The 21,236-nt window shown below is 36.0% G+C and overlaps 1 protein-coding gene across 1 annotated transcript; it reads left to right on the top strand.

Annotated features, from left to right (window-relative positions):
• Window positions 1-3,152: 3,152 nt before the first annotated feature.
• LOC115919288 (methylcrotonoyl-CoA carboxylase beta chain, mitochondrial-like) lies at window positions 3,153-19,809 on the top strand. Its single transcript, XM_030972688.1, has 13 exons — window positions 3,153-3,331; window positions 3,728-3,829; window positions 5,474-5,601; window positions 6,779-6,891; window positions 7,382-7,495; window positions 10,403-10,467; window positions 11,038-11,137; window positions 13,764-13,932; window positions 14,697-14,840; window positions 15,581-15,737; window positions 16,962-17,076; window positions 18,651-18,736; window positions 19,404-19,809. Exons 1-13 carry the CDS (start codon window positions 3,168-3,170, stop codon window positions 19,519-19,521), a joined length of 1,575 nt encoding a protein of 524 aa, XP_030828548.1. The 5' UTR covers window positions 3,153-3,167; the 3' UTR covers window positions 19,522-19,809.
• The last annotated feature ends 1,427 nt before the right edge of the window (window positions 19,810-21,236 follow it).

Raw genomic sequence — 21,236 nt, 5'->3', positions numbered from 1 at the left:
CAGCGAGAGTAAAAGACCTGTTGACACTTCGTAATGAATGGGAAGCCTCTACCTGCAGGTGCTTATGCTGGATCATCTCCAGGGGCTTGTGGTCCGTCTCTATTGTGAAACTTTTCCCGTACAGGAAAAAGTGGAATCGTTCACAGCCGAAGACCACTGCAAGCAGCTCTCGCTCTATGTTGGCGTACCTCGTCTCTGCATCACTGAGGGCCTTTGACGCAAATGCGATACCCTTCCCATCCTGCAGGAGAGTCGCTCCCAAGTCCTGCAGAGAAGCCTCTACCTGCAGTACCGTAGGCTTGCTAACATCGAAATACGCCCAAGTTGCATCATGACATACCTTGTCACATTGAAGGCAGTCTGGTGCTTCAAAAGACCACGTAGGCTTGCAGTCTGGGCTGAGAGATTTGGTATGAATGGGCTAAGGGAAGTTATCATACCAAGGAACCCACAAAGCTGGCTCTTGTTCTCAGGTGGAGACATTGACTTGATTGCCTCTACCTTGCGAGGATCAGGATGGATGCCATCTGCATCATAGATCATACCGAAGAAGGAAATCTGGTTGACCTTTATGCTGCACTTGCCACTGTTGAACTGAAGACCGTACTTCACAGCTTTGGACATGAGGTGGTTCAGATTCTGATCGTGCTCTGCTTCACTCTTGCCGAACACAACAATATCGTCAGCGATCCATATTGTGCCGGGGCATCCTTCAAAGATTTCGTCCATTCGCTGCTGGAATACATCCTGAGACATTGCTAGACCGAAAGGCATTCTGAGATATCTGTACCGTCCAAAAGGACTATTGAAGGCAGTTAGAAGTGAACTGTCATGGTCAAGCTTGATAGACCAATAACCATTCTTGGCATCGAGTTTGCTAAGTGTCGAGCACCTGATAGCTTGTGTATCACCTCATCTGTCGTGATAGTGCGATAATGGCAACCGTCGAATAGCTCGGTTGAGATCCTTGGGATCCAAGCAGACCCGGAGTTTGCCATTCGACTTCCTTGAAACAGCGATGCTGCTGACCCATGCTGAAGGCTCAATGACTTGAGTGATCACGCCATTATCTTTCATGTCATTAAACTCACGCTTCAGTTCATCTCATAGGTGGATTGGGCACCGTCTAGGGGCATGGACTACAGGCTGAACATCTTGATCAAGAACAATATGATATTCTCCTGGGAAGTTGCCAATTTTGTCAAATTGGTCTGGATACTGCCTTACTTTCTCAATGTATAAGATCACATATTACACATTGGACACAATTTCCTTACATCGTATTTTTCTAAGAATAATATATTGGTGTATTTTTATAAACTATCAAATGAAAATATCCGGGGGGTACCCATCTCAAGAACAAAACTGATTCACCGGTCATGTTATGAAATACTCACAATTATATTTTACCAATACTTCTATTGTATAATCTACACAAATTTGGAAGTATGTTGCATCTCTTATTTCTTGGTTAAATTTTCAATCTTTTTTATTACTAATTCATTTAAATAATTGCATTTTCCCTAATATTACTTTTGTAATATTTTGATGTTATTGACGTTGGTTTCTAGGAACGAGCCCCTGCAACCCACCATCGGTATGCACTTTTATTGTAAGTAGCGGTTTGCAGTGAAACCTGCGAAAAAGTGTATACTAATATCATTGTTTTTCTGAAAAATACTCCAAAAATAAAAATAAAATTGACACGAAACAGGTAATAAACAACGACTTTTAACTCATGATCTTTATTTGGACATTTAATGAATATTTACTTCATTTTGGGTATGTTTTAGTAGGGTATCTCCACGCCAGAGTTACGGGTGAAATTTTGGAATAGGTTTCTGAACAAGCGCCCTTATAGCCTTGGTTAGGCTTAGCTATACTGTTTTCACACACTGGCAAAATTTTGCCTAACCCCGGACTATACTTATACTTCTATTCTGCTACTTGTCAAAGCCTGTTCAGCATCTAGACAAGGGTTTCTTCTGCCGATAGTGGACGGCTCGTGCGAATTTGTTCCTTGGGCTAGGGCTAGATCTAGGCCCCTAAATCAGGACAGTAGGGAGGCCAATACCAAATTCTAACTTTTTAATTACTCATTTATTTATAATAAAACAAGTTTAAAAGAAAGTATTTTTTAAAACTAAGACAACTCACCCATCTGCCGACTCCAAAAGTGTCATAGGAGATATCCAGCTCCAAAGTTGGGGGTTCCTTTTACGCTTATCCGTCCGTAAGAGCCTTAAAACAATCATATTTCATGTCACAAAATTACGTCCATAATTAGACAGGCCCGAGGGGATGGGCGTGTAATTGCCCGGACAAAGTCCACAATTACGTTTAAAACTTCACGCGAAAGTACATTCACTCATCAGTCTTGAATCGGTCGCACACGTACTATTAGTAGGGTGTCTGAACGATTTTTGAATTTGGGATCGTTTTTCACCATTGTTGTTGGATATTTGAATAAAAAATGTAATCAGAATAATACATTTCAAATTTCAAGACTCACTGATGTTTCTATCAAAAGATACAGCCCCTCAAAAACTGCAATATTCATAGCATTTTGGTCAGAATGGACAAAAAAGTGGTTCTCGCCGAGATATCACTTTTTGCTAGACAGCTGCATTCTAAATGCATTAGGCAATATGCAAAAAGTGTGGGAAGGGTATTTTCAAACTTAAATCGTATGTGATCCCTTGGGGCTAGCGAAAAAGAAAGAACATCAACATATTCCTTACATCTTGAACTAATTATCCCTCGGGGGGTCGATTCTCAAAAGTGGGAAATCTCCTGAGTTGCCATGGAAACAACATTTAAATCACTGTTTTGACAAGACATTTTTAGAAATCTGAAATGACCCCCCTTTGGAAATATGGGGATTAATCTGCCCATTCATATGACACCTCATTTATTGAGTATCACCTTCAGGATTACAACAGATAGAGGTTTGAATCTAAATTACTTTTAAAAACATTGACCAATTTTGTAATGCACATAGACTGCATAGGGATGTGTTTAATGTCTATGGAAAGAGTTTTAGCACACAAAACCTGGTGTGCGATCAGTTCTGGGCTATCAAATACTAAAAAAACATGCATAGCTGGAATTATTTTGTCATTTGGAGTTGTTGTAGACCAATTAATCAAATTTTTGATGTGTACTCCATGCTCTTGCAGGAGAATTATGAACAGATGAAAGGACTTATTGCTGAACTGAAGTCTACCATATCCCAGATTGCACAAGGTGGAGGAGAGAAGAAAATAGCACGACATGTTTCACAGGGGAAGATGCTAGTCAGAGAGAGAATTACAACTCTACTAGACCCAGGGTAGGATTTTCTTTTTTCAAATAAAGTTTATAGAACTATAGGGTAATTGCATTTTGGAAATTTATTAAAGTGATTTTTATTAGAAAAGAAAGAACAAAGGTTGCCCATGAGGAAATCATGCTGAAGCAAAACTTTTTTCCCCCAGAAAAATTGTGCAAGTGAAATGAACTTATTAAACCCGAATACTGATGTAATTTCTTAAACTATTTTTGTCCATATAGTTTAAATTGAGGGTATATGGTATTATTTCAAACGTTTTTGCACCCAATGGATAAATATATTTCACCAAAGCTTAGACTCTATTGTACATCAACCATTTTTTAATGCATTAAGGTTTTAATGACCAAAAAAAACCAACACCAACAGATTAACCCCATGACTGTTTGTTGTTATCAGATCTCCATTCATGGAATTATCTCAATTAGCTGGCTATGAGTTGTATGGTGATGAAGAGGTACCAGCAGGAGGTATCGTTACTGGTATTGGTAGAGTCTCAGGGTAAGTATATCGAGGGTTCAGTGACACAAAGACGTAACTCTATATTTCGCCAAAATGAGTATTTGATATCATAATGTTCAGAAAAATGTGGGCTTTCCAGGAAACACATAGACTTAACTCCACCCAATACCCCATTGAAGTCAATGGCTAGTGAAACATAGACAAGGGATTAGTTAACTCAGATTCTGCAACAAAATCCTGGATTTAGCTCATGCTGCAATGATAATTACAAACCTTTAGATAAGTCAGGAACTCCTTGACTTTTACAAGATGATCGCATGGCTGATTACCAAGATATTTATGATTGAAAATCAAAATCAAATTTTGCGTTTGCCAAACGGTTTTCATAACACTCCAGTCTATTGGGGAAAACGAGTTTGGTAAAAACGGTCACTCAAAGATTTTTACTTTTTTGAGGCACTTCTTGATCATTTTGAAGCGGAATCTCTTTAGGGTTCCAATATTACACCATATCACAGACACTGATGACATGTAGGGCCGTGTATCTCAGATTTAAACCATGCCTTTAAGGCCCAAGTGCTCAGTGACACATAAACCACTCTTTCTCAAAATTGGAGTTACGTCTTTGTGTCACTGACCCCTTGATATGTAGTCAGTAGATACATAGTTTGATTTCATTGTATTATAGATCGTACAATGTGAGTCAAAAAAAAGTTTACACCAAGAAAGTTGATAATTAATTTAAAAATCATCCATGAACAGTAAATTATTATACATGTACTTCTTATGAAACAGTGATTTATCGCGAATCATTTGGTATCATTTTTGTGTGGTATGTGTTCATGCTTGGATGAACATGAACATTGTTTGCGAGAGTGCAAAAATCGACAAGAGTGAACACATACCACACAAAAATGATACCAAATGATTGGGGATAAAACACTCTTTCATAAGATGTATAATAATTTACTGTTCATAGATGATTTTTTTTTTAAATTAGCAATTTTCTAAGTGTAAACTTTTTTTTGACTCACACGGTATAACATTCAAAGAGAAGGTTGAGTTCTGGTAAAGATGAAATTTAATGTGTTGGCTTTCTTATTCTCTATGTTTCTATGTGAAGAATATTAGAGTAGTTTTGTCATATGATGCTGCAAAGATAATTATAAACCTTTATGTCAGTCAGGAATCCCATGACTTTTAAAAGCTGATCGCCTGTCTGATTATCAATATATTTATGATTTAAAATCAAAATTTCATTTGTTGTTTTCCTAACGTTTTTTATAACACTACATTCCATTGGGGAAAATGAGTATGGTAAAACCAGTAGAACACGAGCAGACAGCGTTAATAAAACCACCTCTGGAGTTTTAGTTCAAAAATGTATTAATATTACTCTGTACAGAATTATGAGTTGAAGAGCTGAGTTGAGTTACAGAATACCAGCAACTCCAGGCATTGTGCATGGTGAATACCTGTAAATAACCAGCTGGCCCTGCATAGCTAAGGTACCCATGAACCTTACTACAGAATGTCCTTTAAAACTAAAACAAGCTCAAGTGACTGATCTGTTAACTGTATTCTTCAGTGTATGCCCTTACCAATCCAGTGACAGTAAACTGTTGCACATGTTGTTTCATGAATTTGTCAGCATAGGGAGTATTTTCATTCTTTTTCCAACAGGACAGAATGTATGATTGTTGCCAATGATGCGACGGTAAAAGCAGGTACCTACTATCCAATCACAGTCAAGAAACATCTTAGAGCGCAGGAAATCGCCAAGGAAAATAATTTACCCTGCATCTATCTTGGTAAATATAATTGATTGAATAATTAATGGATGGAGGGATGGATGGGTTGAATGATTGAATGAATGAATGATTGATTGATTGATTGATTGATTGATTGATCAATCGAGTGAGTAATTGGTGGCCTTATATGCTATTTTTGCTGGGTGTGAAGATACTAGAATCCAGGGGCCCATTATAGACTTTCAGTATAATCCAAGCTCACTGTCAAATTGAGCATGAATAAATGCCTGACACAAAGATAATTTTTTCTTTTATCTGAGTGGTAATAAAGCAAGTATATACCGGTATATGTTGGAGTCATTCTTCTTCTTCTGAGAGACCAGATAATTGAGGATTGATGCTTTTCATAGAACATAGCACACCGATTTTGCCTTGGGCCTTCTTAAAGGTTGATGAATACTTGCAGTGTGTATTACATGTAATAGGCTTTTCTTTCTCGGGCTCAATCTGTCTATTCAGAAGCATATATTGTACTCAAGATTAAAAGTAAATTAAATGAAAAAAGGTCAATGTGATCTAGTGTTGGAATGTTTGAGTTGGAGTCGGGATAAGAAACATCTTATAAGCAAAAATATAAATGAATCTTATGAATATTATGGAAATTAATCTTAAAGATAAACTTGATTTCTGGTAAAAAAAAAGACAAACAAACTCTCACAGAATCAAACGAAACTTACACTGAATGTTCAAGATTACAAATAAATGTCATTTGCCAAACAATTTTGTTATAAAATGTATACTGGCTGAGTAATGAGCATAGCTATAAGGAAATCAAGGTGTACTAGCCCCGACATCATTTGTGTAGTCCCATATACATTTTTCTGTGTACAGTGATTGTTACTTTACCAAGACTGGGCCAAATTTATTATGATTGTGATGTCTCCAGAACCTTGCAGTACACACCAATACTAACATGCTACATGATCAACTTTTTCTGATCCATTCCACACCTTTTCTTTCACAATGCAATCGCATGACCAGAACTCATCTTTATCTTTAAATTGATCATTCGCATTACTTTGATTTCTCCAAAATGCTTTAAAAAAGAAGTTGTCTAGTCTCCTAGATTTATGGTTTTTCTTGAACTGGCCTCTGTGTAGAAATCAACCAAAGTGATTTATTTTTTTTGCATAGAAAATGTGACGTGCTTAAAATATTTGTTGTATTGCCTTCCCAGTTGACTCTGGTGGTGCTAATCTTCCCAGGCAGGATGAAGTATTTCCAGGAAAGGAACATTTTGGTAGAATTTTCTTCAACCAAGCAACTATGTCTGCTGCAGGAATACCACAGGTTTGTACACAATATTAGTCACCTCGTGGTTTACTGAGTTATCAGTTAATCTCTTTCATTACAATATGATTTTGGGGTACACCTTTTTTAACCTGTCATATTCAGTGCCATTATATTATGTAAAGGGCTGAATGCATAAATCTATCAATTGCCTTTACAAGACTTCTGTTTGCATTTTCAAATGTAGATTAGTATGCTTGATGTAAGCAAGAGTGTCTACAAATAATGTGTATTCTGCCATTCTGCCTTATTTCATTTGCATTTATTTTATTTTATTTGGTCTTGGTGGACGTATTATTAACATCAAATCAATAAAATATTAACTTTGATAGCCAAACATTAGAGAGATAAAAATCAGTTGGTAAAATAAGAAAGATAACCCATCTTAGCAACATATTTTGACATTTTATATGTTATGAAAAAATAAATGGCAGGTTCATCACATTTGATATGAAAAACGATATTGACTATTACTATTTTCCTGTTACAGATTGCCGTAGTTCTAGGTAGCTGTACTGCAGGTGGAGCATATGTCCCAGCAATGGCAGATGAGAGTATCATTGTAAAACAACAGGGAACTATCTTTCTAGGTGGACCTCCACTTGTAAGAATCATTCATTATTTACTCAGTCTATCATAAATCAAACTTAGACTTACAAAGATATACATTTTAAAGAGAAACATTACAATGGTATCTCTTTAGTAGTGCAAACTCCATTCGCAAACTGATTATTATGCTGTACATAATACATGATACCAATTTAACAATATAAAAATTATCTATAACTACAATGTAGGATAACAACAAAAAACAACAACAAAATAGTCAACATTTCTTGATTCTCTAAAAAAGATGGTCTTGCAAGTTCTTATTCAATAACACTTAGATTAAAGGGTTATCAAGTATCCCCAATCATGTGAGTAAAACTTCAGGTCACTAAAGTATGGTCAAAGGTCATTTCAGGTCAACAAAATTAGACTATGCTGTGACATCAACATTAAAAACTTAACCAAAGGTTAAGATTTTGAATTGTTAACATAATTTGGAAAGTATACATTCCTATTCCATGAAACTTGAACATAAGTGTTATCAAGTATCACCAATCATGTGATTAGTCTTTTAGGTGACAAAGTCAAGGTCAAATGTAATTTCAGGTCTGCAAACTTAGACTTTGTTGTGGCATCAACATCTAGATTTTGAATTTTTAGCATAATTTCAAAAGTGTTCGTTCAAATTCCATGAAACTTAAACCAAGGGTTATCAAGTATCACAAATCATATGACACAAATTCCAGGTCACAAAGTCAAGGTCAAAGGTCATTTTAGGTCAGTAGACTTGGATTATACTTTCACAACTTAATATGAGAATTTATCAATCAATTTTTGTTATTTGCTTATCAATCTTGGTACAAATTAAAGTAAATAATTCTTCCGATGATTCTTAGTCAATATATACTTCAAAATGCTGATTATATTCAGAGGATTTCATTTTTGGGAGCCTGCTAATGGGCCACCCTGCCTATATTATAGATAATGTCCCAACCTCAATTTGTCATCACATCGAATTGCGTAATGCAGGAGAGATCGCATAGAGCGTTTCCCCCTTTTTAGTATATCTGAGCTCTAGATATATTTTTGTATACATGTTTTTTACCCACCCCTCCATGAAAAGATCTTATTTATCATCAGAAACCATGGAAATGGAAATATATGAAAGTATTTAGTATAAAGTAAGTGGGAGAGATGCTTGAAAAGGAAATCACAGAGTTGCCAATTTATTTTTGATTCATTATAACTTTATTATTCTGTAATTGTCTATCGGATTCTCCTGAAACTAACAATGATCTGTTTTTATTTTTTTCTTCTTTTATAAAAACTAACTTCACTTCAGGGTGGACTTCCTCATTAACCCTTACTGTACTGGGGGGGGGGGGGGCCTGGGAGGCCCCCCCTCGACATTTTCAGAGATTGTGCCGCAACCGCTTGGAATTTTGAATTGTCGTTTCATGACTTTTTTCCTTCAAGTCTTACGCACATTTTGATACCATTTTTGGCGAAATCGGATATACCTGTAAGGTGTTACATAACAATTAGTATGCGCATGTCATCAAAAGTGCTAAAATTGCTATAAATATTCATGTACAAGCAGAAATGTGAATACAGGTTTAGATGTATTTCTTCCTAAGTGGGAGATATGAATTGATATCAAATTGCTTTTATATGTTTCTCAAAGTAACTTGATGAATTCCAGAACAAGAGAATACCGTATTTGCCGGCGTAAAGGCTGCAAGATTTTGGAATAGAAAATATCAAAAAGTCGGGGTGCGGCCTGGTCAAAACCAGCACGAATTTGTACATATTGGACTAGATCTACAATAACTATACATTTCCACACATCTTACCGACAATTTTATCTTGCATGAAGACGAAAATAAACTTCCATAAACAACATCTGCCGATAGATTTTGATCTAAGTTCGTGCCAATATACATTGCAAAAGTAAAAGAAGGGCCCGTTTACCGTAGCCGCCGCGAAGCATCCAGCACGCGAAGTCGCCATTTTCAATCCATTTCAATGACTACATCACAGAAAACTGCAGAATATTGTATCAGTGCGGGATGGCCGAGAGGTTTAAGGCGGTGATTTTAGTCACATCAACATTTGTACGCAAGAGATTGAATCCCGACTTTGGCAAAAGATTTTTTTTTTTTTTTTAATTTTTTTTAAATTGTCAAAATCGTGGGGGGGGGGGGCAGCCTATACGGCGCTGCGGCCTTATTGCCGGCAAATACGGTACATTAGAATTTTTTAATGATTCTAGTTCCCCGTATATTTCAAGATTTGATATTCAGGAATGCGTAATTTGTGTATTCATAATTTATGCAAATTAACCTAAACATTTTCAAATATCATTAAAATAATAAAACCTCATGAATTTGAGATGAAGGAAATTTTACTCAATACATTTTCAAGATTCTTCACAAGTCTACAGAGTAGAGTTTTCTGTAAAATGCTTAGAATTAGCATTTTGCACAATTAATTAGGCTATAACAACAACAATTTGCATAATAGGAACAAACTAATTATACCATCTTGTTCCTTATGTAAATATCTACAAACATGCAAATTTTTGTGTTCATTGGACAATCAACGGCCGAGATCATGGGGGGGGGGGGGGGGGGCCTCCCAGCCCCCCACCCCAGTCAGTGAGGTGCTCAAAATAGCCCAGTACAGTAAGGGTTAAAGGTATGTCAGTTTTAAATCAAAACCGCAGGACTGACATCTACAGTTGTATAGCACAGTAAACCAGCAGATGATGTGAGTTCACATAGGACTCCTGCAAGACCATCTTTCAAGGATTCATTTAATGTGTATACAGGTACAATGTTTAAACAGGGGATATTCTATACCATTGTGATGGTGGCAGTTTCTGTCTTGATGTGGACTGTTTTAGGATGTCTCTCGTCTCATCTCATTTATAATGATTAATGATGGTTATCTTTATGTCTAGGTACATGCTGCTACTGGCGAGGTAGTATCATCTGAAGATCTGGGTGGAGCTGATCTTCACTGCAGGTTAGACGATATATATACAACTTAATCATTAGGTGATCTTAATAATAACAAACATACAATGCGATCCTGTTTGTCTTTAGGATTTAGACAACTTCCTAAAAGGCAATGAATTACTATTAAATTTAGAGATATTTAAAGCCTTCTGCACTTTTTTGGCCAGGAGGGATTAGACCTCCCTGCATGGTCCCTGACAGGTGGTTATCTCATCAAATCAGCTCTCAATTGACATAAGAAAAAGGAGACCATGGGGGACCAACGGTCACCGTTTAGGCATTGTTGGCTATATAGAGGGCGCAAGTAGCTAGTGCAGTGGGGCTTTAACAGGTATTTGTTTATCATTTCCAGTTGGAGGAAATTAAAATTCTAAATGGACTTGCAACAAACCCTGCAACAGTAGGATGTTATAAATTGATGGAAGACACATTCTTAAACTCGTGCTATGTTGTATTTTATATTAAGTTACAATATTTTATATTAAGTTACAATATTTTATATGAGGTTACGTTAGTTTATATTTGCCAGCCTTCTCCTTTAAAAGTAGCATTTCTCGCCTTATTTTTTGCTGAACAGGTCATCAGGTGTTACAGACCACTTTGCCAATGATGAGCACCATGCACTTTATCTAGCCAGGAGAGCTGTGGCCAATTTGAATAGAAAAAAAGAAATCAATGTGAGTGACGTGTACAAATAATGTTGCAAAACTATCCTGTAAAGTTTTTCAGTTTTTAAGAAGCCAGTGCAAAAAGTATTCAATAGCTTTTTATCTTAACTTTGTTTTGCAACGATGTGGTGATTTTGACATTTGCTGCTGGGAGCCATAAAGGTTTTTAATCATTTTGTGTAGAGTTGATTTTTTGATCTCTGCTAACAATGCTACCTCTTGCATTGTGTTTCAGTTGTGCATGGGGAAGGCTCCTTGTAAAAAAAAAATGTGCTTTTTAAAATTCAGCTCGTCCATGTTTCAGTTTTAAAATCTGGTCAGTTTTCGACAGGAACTTGATAGTTAATTCAAACATTTATTCTCATGAGTGAATATCATTAGTCTAGTGTTGTCATGCCAACAAGCAAGTGTAATTCTTATTCTTGATGCTAAAAATATGTTTGTGTGTGGGGTAGGGGGGGGGGGGATGGGGGTTATAACTATAAAGTAAAGTAATGCAGCATTCAGAATACATAATTTATGTCATTAAAGACCAAGTCCACTCCACTAAAAAGTTGAGCTGATTAGATAGACAGAAATCTAAGAAGCCCAAATATAACTGGGTTTTGGAAAATAGTGCTCAGACTTATTTTTAATGATTTTTTTTAATGAGCAAAAAACAAGTTAATGATCGAGCCGGTTTTCCCCCACAATACATTGTGCGACAATTTTTGTGACGTAGGGTCCTCACACAGATGTCTGTGACTCAAATACTATACTAGTCTGTTTCTGTATACAGCGCATTGCGCATTCAAAAGTGTTGTGTTCAATTCCTCACATACCACTCTGTTTTTGCAGAATTTGTACGTTTGTATGTTGAACTGGTCAGTCCCAATATTGTTTAACCATCCCCTGGCCGAATTGAACAACCGTAGACCAGGCACATCGGCATCTTGCATCGTCATAATGTATACTGCTGGCGCTGCGTTCGCTTTCGTTGTGAGGAGCATACGCCCCATCACATGGTCAATGATCTGACATCCGTGCGGCAAATTTAAATGCCGTGCTCGTTATAACCGTAACAAAAATCGCTCTTAAAAACACCTGATTGAAGTTCGCCCGTGGTATTTGGCATTTTTAACCTTTGATTTATTTACAACATGCTATAATTTTTGAAAATTGGAGTGGACTTGGCCTTTAAAGCCCCACTGTCCTACTTGTAGCTACTTGCTTTCTCTATACAGTGCGTCCCAGAAAAAACGAAACCGAGAACTATCGATGTTTTAGCATATTTCATGCATGAGTGATTAAAAGCAATTTGTAGAGAGGAAACCAAAAAGTCATTTGGCGGGCGGTATCTGAATTTCAAGGAGAAAATCAAATTTCTAGAAAGTTCAATTTCTGCCCTTTCATATGACACCTCAATCGGGAAAAATGAGCCAGGAATAACAAAGTTCTGTTTGTTTAAAAAACTGCTTGCATTTCCATAATTTGATCAAACAAGTTCTTTTTCACTGGCTGCCTGCCGTAGCATCAAACAGAGTTGACAAAGGACTTAACTCCATTTTGTTGAAGATCAGCCATGCATCAGGTCTTTCGTCTTCTTTGTGCATGGCTGATCGTCAACGAAACGGAGTTAAGTCTTTTGTCAACTCTGTTCGTTGCAACGGCAAGAAGTCAGTAAAAACGAACCCGTTTGATCAAATTATGGGAATGCAAGCATTACTTTAAACAAACAGAACTTTCCTCGCTCATTTTTCCTGATTGAGGTGTCATATGAAAGGGGAGAAATTGAACTTTCTCGAAATGTAATTTTCCCTTTAAAATTTATATACCGCCCGCCAAATGACTTTTTGGTTTCCTCTCTTCAAATTGCTTTTAATCACTCATGCGTGAAATAAGCATTATATGAGTTACATCAAATGAAAGAGGAGGATCTAAGCTTTCCAAATATGTGTCATTTATTAATTATAATTGTAATTAAGTTATGATAAAACATCAATGATTTTCGGTTTCGTTTTTTCTGGGACGCACTGTATGGTAAGGTGAGGTATGGTATTTATTCATCAACATATCGCAGCCAATGGCTGAATTGAATGCATGATTTACAGAGATTTTATTTGAAAAAAATAAAAAACATATTTACAATTCGTTATTTAACAATAATTCAAAGACAAAAACCTCAATTAAACTCATAAAGGGAAGAAAGAAATAAAGCATAGAGCGGGGAGATAAGGAGAGAAGGAAAGGAATGTTGAGGGAGAGGGAGTGGGGAGAGAAGGGGAGAAGAGAAGGGAGTGTGAGGGAGAGAAAGAGAGAGAGAGAGAGAGGGAGAGAGAGAGAGAGAGAGAGACAGAGTATAGAAAACTTCCCCTGTTGGTCGCCATGATCCTCTTTTTCTTATGTTAGTTGAGAGCTGAGTTAATGAGATAGCCTTTAAACGGTCTTTAAGGCATGGTGAAATTCCTTTTCAAAACTGAAAGAATTATCATCTGAAACCTGATTTTAAAAGGTTTCAGCCAGAGAGATTAAATTACATCTGGTAAACCTTGTGGACATGGCAGTAATCAGTAGTGATTAGGTTACTTTCTGAGCTGTAGGTTTGTCTACCCAGTCAATAATGTCTGTTTAATATGTTGTGTATTTCTCAATGCAGATACCAGTGTTGAAGCCCAAAGACCCATTGTACTCTGCTGATGAGTTGTATGGAATTGCATCCGTAGATTTCAGTAAAGTTTATGACATCAGAGAAGTCATAGCGAGAGTAGTAGATGAGAGTGTCTTTGATGAGTTTAAGCAGCTGTATGGAGACACCATAGTGACAGGTAGTTATTATAGAAATGAATATATTTTTGTTTTGTTTGTGTTAAATGTATATGTATATATGTATATACTCCTATTATCTATTTCAGGCAGGTGTCTTGTTAAAATTTAAAGTGGAAAAGAAAGCTGTATTAAATCCACAAATGAGTACCGGTAGAGTAAAAAAAAAAAAGTTCCTTTGAAGAAATTAAACCCCAAAACTTGTCTTTACAAGAGTTGCATGAGAATTTATTTTTTCAAAAAACTTTGTCGATATGTTTTATTTGGAAAGAAGTTCTGAAATTAAAGTAGACTGTTCAGTGTAAAGAAAGGGGGTTTAAAGGGATAGTTGAGTTTTGTTGCAGAGGGCGCTACACAAAATAAATTTTTGTGAGATAATGAAAACCCGAGTGTCAAATTTGAAAGAATACAAAAATGAAATGACAAAATCATCTTTGTTTGAACAAAATCGGTTCAAAGACGGCTGAAATATCCATAAATATAACGATTTCTAATATTTGTGGTGCCCCACAAATATTCGATAATTTGAACCAGCCGTTGAAAAAATGAGATAGCTCCTTATACGTTTTATTCCAGCCAATGGCGATGTTGGCTTTTGTTGGCTTTTGTTGGCTTTTTCGTGTTGGTTATAATGCACACAACAAGCCAGCCAGTGTATTGTTATTATTAATTAAAAACCTAGCTGTGTGTTCCCCGACAAAATATCTAGAATAACAAAACTTTGAAAGTCATTGATTACTTAATTTTTGATTATTTTCTTTGTAAGGTTTTGCTCACATCCATGGCTATCCAGTTGGTATTCTTGGAAACAATGGAGTACTGTATTCATCAAGCGCCCTCAAAGCAACACATTTCATTGAAATCTGCTGTCAGAGAAAGATCCCTCTCCTATTCCTTCAAAACATCACAGGTACGTAGGTCACATGTCATACAAGTACTAATGGCCAGTTCTAAATCATGTAGACATTTTGTGTCCCATTCTTTTGAAAATTGAATAGAATGGTGAACTTTACCAACATTGAGAGCAGCATTTTCGTGATAATTAGTAGGACCTGTTTTATACCAGCATACTACAATTATCATGTACTCTCAAATCTTGGATTGAGTCAACAATGTATAGGACAGAATGTCCTGGACTTGCCTTGAACTGTACATTCAAGAGAAAAATGAGTAGAACTGCCTGCAAACTCAATGATCGAAGGTGTGGAGCAATGTGTGTTTTTGCTTTGTGCAAGGAAAAGGCGCTCTATCAAATTCATTTTAGATTGGATTGACTTGGATAGACAGATTCATATGTTCTGTTGTCAAAATGATATCAAGAAGGCCAAAAGGAACCTCATTTAATGAAAAGACTTAACTTTTTGTTTGCATTACTCAGTCAGACCCCTCACTCCGACTTTAGCCGAGCTACCATGATAAGGCACTCAAGCATTCAAGGAATTTCTTCCTATCGGGTACCCATTTACTACACCTGGGTGGAGAGTGGCAAATGTAGTTGAATATCTTGCCAAAGGACATGATATCTTTTCTAAGTGCTAAATCACACACTGCTCCTTTTGATTTGGTATTATTTGTACAATGCTGGCTATAGATAACATAATGTACTAAATGTCTGTTTGAATTGATTAATGAATAATGTGTGTTTGACAGGTTTTATGGTTGGAAGAGAAGCTGAAGCTGGAGGGATAGCTAAGAACGGGGCTAAGATGGTTACAGCTGTAGCCTGTGCTAAGGTACCCAAGATTACAGTCATTGTTGGAGGTTCGTTTGGGGCAGGAAACTACGGCATGTGTGGCAGAGCTTACAGGTAAACCTTCCTTCTATGCCATCATATGGAAATTAAGGATAGAGGAGATATTGTCTATGGTTAGGGTTTAAGGGCATATTTTGCACTTAAATGTGTCTGCAATAATTGTGAACAATGATTTAGTATATTAAATGCCTCCGTGACACATACTGAGTACCGGAGGCATTATGTATTAGGGGTATCTGTCCCTGTTTCGGTCCATGCGTTCATAATTATTCTTGTGAACGTGATAACTTGACAAATTGTGCTATTGTAATGAAACTTAATCAAGTAATCTATTTCTATGACCATGTATAGATTAAATCCAGGGCTTAAATTAATCCAAGGCCACCAAGGCCATGGCCCCTCTCATTGGCCTTGGAGATTTTTTGTGCCCTTTCCAATTCTTCCTATTTGTGCTGTAATATAGGAATGTGCCCTTCAGAAAAGTGGCCTTGCCCTAAAAATATTGAAATTTAAGGGCTGTCTTAACTGATTACATTTTGGGTTCAAAATGGTCACCGGTTAATTTTAATGTGCCAAAATAAATAAGGGAGGGTCTGCAAATGAGGGCTACTACCTTTAATCTGTTGGTTAATTTTGTTGCAGGCGGAGGCATATTTTCAACTGCGCAGTCAATTTTGTTTCTTCTAGTTCAGAATTGTAACTTTGAAAGACCAAAGCAGACAGTCTAGTGATATTTTCATAGGAATCAAAGTAAGGGGTACCTTCCATTTTGATAATCAGGGAAAGGAATGGTCCAATGGGCACATAAGGCAGAAAATAAATCTTCACAATATATAATTTTTTTTTTATCAGGATACATGTTTGTATCATTGTCAATCAGTAATAGGGGTATTTTTCATTGCTTGAGGGATATTTATAGATTTCAGGAATATCTGAGGTTGTACGCCTATGAATATTCACCCCAATTTTTAGTAACAACTTATGTAAATGCACATCATTAACCAATGGAAATCTTGAAGAATCGTCTTTGAAGCTTACATTTTCCTAACATGTTCACATGTGATACTGTCGATGACCCTGGTGCTGTTTTGAAAAGCAAGACGTTATCCTTTTACAGCTCATCGTTTTCTCGCAATTACTTATTGTTTTGGGGTTCTGTTTTTTCTGGGACGCACTGTATAATTAAATTGGTATTGTTTTGAGGGATATACATGTATCTGCATTTTGTGGCCTATTTTTACATAATAAATTTTGTGTATGTTTTGTGTGTGTATATAGTCCTCGGTTCCTGTACATGTGGCCTAATGCTAGGATCTCTGTGATGGGAGGAAAGCAAGCAGCTCTGGTTTTATCTCAAGTTATGGCTGCACAAAAGAAGAGGGAAGGTTTAGAGGTAAGGCCATTTAAAGGAATTTATACAATTAGTTAATTCAAAGGAAGGTATGAATTAGAAATCAATTTCTAATTTTAAATGGAGTTATATGATTAATTTCCTCATATTTTCAATCTTTTATAAGTTACTTCCAATTGCGTGAATGTTAAGTCAACCGGGAAAGAAGGCCTGGGTGCCAAAACATGGGTCAGTCGGCCGTAATTTTTTTTTTTTTAAATTTTTTTTTGTCGCCCTCTTTGGGCCGATATTTTTCAGATTTGAATGTTGTTTTTTTTCTGTTTTTTTCCCCGCCCTCTTTTGGCTGATATTTCTCAGTTTTTAATGCTTTAATACATGTGTTACAATGTCATCATTCCATAGATATCTTTTTCACCTCATAATTATCCATGGTTTGCACAAGTGAGAATTTTGGAATAGTTTGATTTTATGCATTTATATCCCATTTAAACAAACAAAATACAATTTTTTTATTCATTAATAAAAAAAAATCTAAAAAACGGTTTTAAAAAAAAAACTTTTTTAAAATGCCGACTGAGATTTTCAAATTTTTGGGTCGGTCGCAAAGGGCAATAGTCAATACAACAAGTTTTTATTTTAGGCCTAATGCAATGTGACATATTGAGATCAAAGTCTTAACAGGAGTATACCAAATGAAAGTGAAACAGCAATAATTATTTGTTGACTGTAAAATGAATTCAAACTTTTATTTGCATTTATATGTACTGTAAAACAGACAATTTTGCTACATTAAACTTGAGCAAATAGTAACTACAGCTATTTAGATGGCAAGAAACTTTGCAAATCTCAACAATGTATTTCAGCTTAATTGTGGCAAAGCTCATTAAAGGTACTATGTCCCATTTGCAGGCCAAAAAAATGAAAAAGTTAAATTCCAAAAGATGGGACTTGAAAATGTCTTCAAGTGGGAAAATAACGACTATTTGTTGTCAAATCGACTTTAGGGCTATAGAGCCCAAAAGTAATAGTCTTGATTTTCAGACAATTGTACCGGATGGTCATACGTTTTATGCTGCGCAAAGATTCAATCAGTTTAATCTTGGCCATCACAAAAAGTGGGTTATTGATGTAGACAAATGCTCATGTACCCTTTCCAACTCTTTTATGTATGTTATTACCAAAGAAGAAAAAAAGCAAGTCAGTCACTCAGTAGTGTCTGACTGTGAAGTCTAGCAAGTAAACGGGTTTCCTTGCATAATTTGAATATGAGGACACTGCTAACGTTTAAATTTCACAGATAGGACATACATGACATATTCATAATTCCTGCAAAGTTCTACAGAATTTGAGGTTAACTGCAAAAGGGACATAGTACCTTTAACACTTCATGCATTCAAAATTTCCTGGTTTTACAGTGGGACAGTTTCAAGTTTTAATGTGGTCAGTAGCTTTAAACCAAGACGATGTAATGATGAATGAAGTACTTCAGGATGCATGTTTTTCTTGTAGCTGGATTCTTGGCTAAAACCAGCCAACCTTAATCTCAAAACATAGAACAACCTTCAAGTCTGTCCTTCACATCTAAATTCTTTCTCATTCATTTATGCTGATATCAGCTGTCTAAAGAGGAGGAGGAATCCATCATGGCTCCAATCTTGGCCAAGTATGAGAAGGAAGGAAGCCCTTACTATTCAAGCGCCAGGTAACTCACTTTATTCTCCATCTACACTTTCAGAGACATTTCAATATGTAATTGAATGATATTGTGATGTATTTTCTTGCCTTGGAAAGAAGTTGAATGTGCTCTAGCAATGAATATTCCAAGAATTACACCACACCACTAAAAGATTGAAAAGGCCTTGAGTAGCAGCTCTATATTAACTTTTTGAATATTTTGTTGATTGTTGATAATATTTTGATTTTGATTTAAAATGACCCAAAACAAAAACTACTTCTCCTGTTTTCTCTACCACCCCCCCCCCCCCCCTTATACTTGAAAATGTCAGCACTGCTTATGTACTGAAAGAAAAGGTAGCAATGGATATTTTTCCTTGAAAAGTACATGCATTTCAATGTTAAAGCTTTAAGAATTAGAAAGGTACCTACTGCTTACCTTCATTAATAAAGGACACTTGTTGAAAAGCAATGAAAAGCACCACACACACACAAAAAAGAAGAGATTTTCACATTTTCTCACATACTATTACTACATCATAGAAAAGTCATATTTATTATGACATGGGCAAAAGTCCTTTCAATTTCACATTTATTATATATGGAAGATTGTATTCAAAGTATTTCTTAACTATAGGATGATGTCGCTTTTAAATATGACTCCATCATGTTTTTGGTTTGTTTCTTTTGTTCAGATTGTGGGATGATGGTGTCATAGATCCAGCAGACACTAGGAAGGTCCTAGCTCTGAGTCTGAGTGCTGCACTCAATGCCAAAGTAACAGATACACCATTTGGTGTATTCAGGATGTAATGCCTCTCCTTATCTTCTTGGGGAGGGGGGGGGGGGGCTTTTTGTTGTCGAGAAATAGTCTCTGTTTGTTTGAATTTGTAGTGGTGGGTGCTTCATTTATCATCAAGTAATACTTCAATATAATTATATTTTAAAAAATAATTTGGTGTCAGGTCCAAAGTAGTACTGTGTACTAGATATATGATTATAAGCATTCATTGCTTTCTTAGCTGTCAGGTAAAATAACTACCACTATACAACACCTACGTGGATTCTTGTCATTTGATTGGAGGATTGTTAGTCACATGATATTCAATAGATTTTATATTGCACGGTCGTGCATTTTTGGTTATATGCGGCGTGCATTTTTGGTTACATGCAGACTGCGTACCTCTCAGCCATGTGCGCGCGGATCCCTGCGTGTATCTGGCGCGAATGTAATCGAGAAGGCTTGACTCCAACTTTAATTTATCTTTAATATAAGGAGTAAAGCATAATTTGTTGATTAACGTTCTATTAGATCTTCTTCGATGTCGTATAAAACAAATAATGAATGTTTTTCATTCATTCAATGGTGCAAATATTTTCATTTGTTGAAAGATTAACGTTAATTCTATTCAACTCGGCTGACGCCTCGTTGAATAGAATGTTAATCTTTCAACTCATGAAAATATTCGCACTATTGAACTCATAACCGTTCATTATTTGTATACTATAACATAAAATTATAAGCTACAGTGGCCTATTAGAAAAATGTAATTTTCCCAAAGCAGTGATGTGTAATGATTATTGCCCACTTAAGAAGCGAAAGAGTAAAACAAGCAAAGTACATGGTATTATTTTGTTATCAAAATGCCTGGAACGGATAATAATAGTCATTGTTTTTGTCTAGCTTTCAAACTATGCTTTCCTCATCAGGTCATTGACCTAAAATTATATCCAGTTGTCACTAAATCATATGAACTCAATACACCTTGTATTAAAGGGCAAACTAGATCCACTGGAGAGCAAAGGCTCTAGCTCAATGGGAGTTTTGTGTGCTAAATCTTTTCATAACCATTATACATGTCATTAATCCAGTTTTCATAATGATGAACTGGTCATAATTAATCATAAAATAGTGATAAAGAATGCAATGAATGTTGCACCATTTCCCCATGGAAGATGTGCATTAAAAGTGTACCAATCACCTGAAGAGAAGAACAAATTTGTGTGTAGGCAGTATGTATAAAATCAAGCTCAATATACTTTACCTGGCATTCTGTAGGTAAACGGTGATGGATGAAGTAAATAAAGGATAACATAAAACCCTGCATATAGGGCACGCACATATCCCAAGTTGGACTTTGGTTCAGTGTACCTTATGTTTTGTGCAATTTTGGGTGTTTTGTGACATGGGATATTGTAAAAGGTCGTTCAGGGGACCTTCCAGCACTATTTTTAGGTGGACTACCTTGAAAACATGCTGCTTAAAAAAATTGTGATCGCTTTTCAAAAAGGCTACCATTTATAACTTGTGTTGAACTATTTCAGATATTAAATTTTTTATTTTTAAAAAAACTTTTGAACAGAACCTCATTTTACCATGTGTGGCATGCCAATAAAAGAGTATTACATTTCCTACAAGATGATATCACATTCTATAGGTTTGTGGATGATTTTTATGACAGTTATGAGCCAAAACTTTGATTGTTTTTTCTCCAAATATTTTGTTGTTGTTAAAAAAGCAATGAACT

Source organism: Strongylocentrotus purpuratus, unplaced genomic scaffold (assembly GCF_000002235.5).
Source record: "Strongylocentrotus purpuratus isolate Spur 01 unplaced genomic scaffold, Spur_5.0 spur5_scaffold_6, whole genome shotgun sequence".
In the NCBI taxonomy this organism is placed as follows: domain Eukaryota; kingdom Metazoa; phylum Echinodermata; class Echinoidea; order Camarodonta; family Strongylocentrotidae; genus Strongylocentrotus; species Strongylocentrotus purpuratus.
The sequence above is the reverse complement of the archived record's forward strand: the minus strand, read 5'-3'. Positions and strand labels throughout refer to the sequence as shown.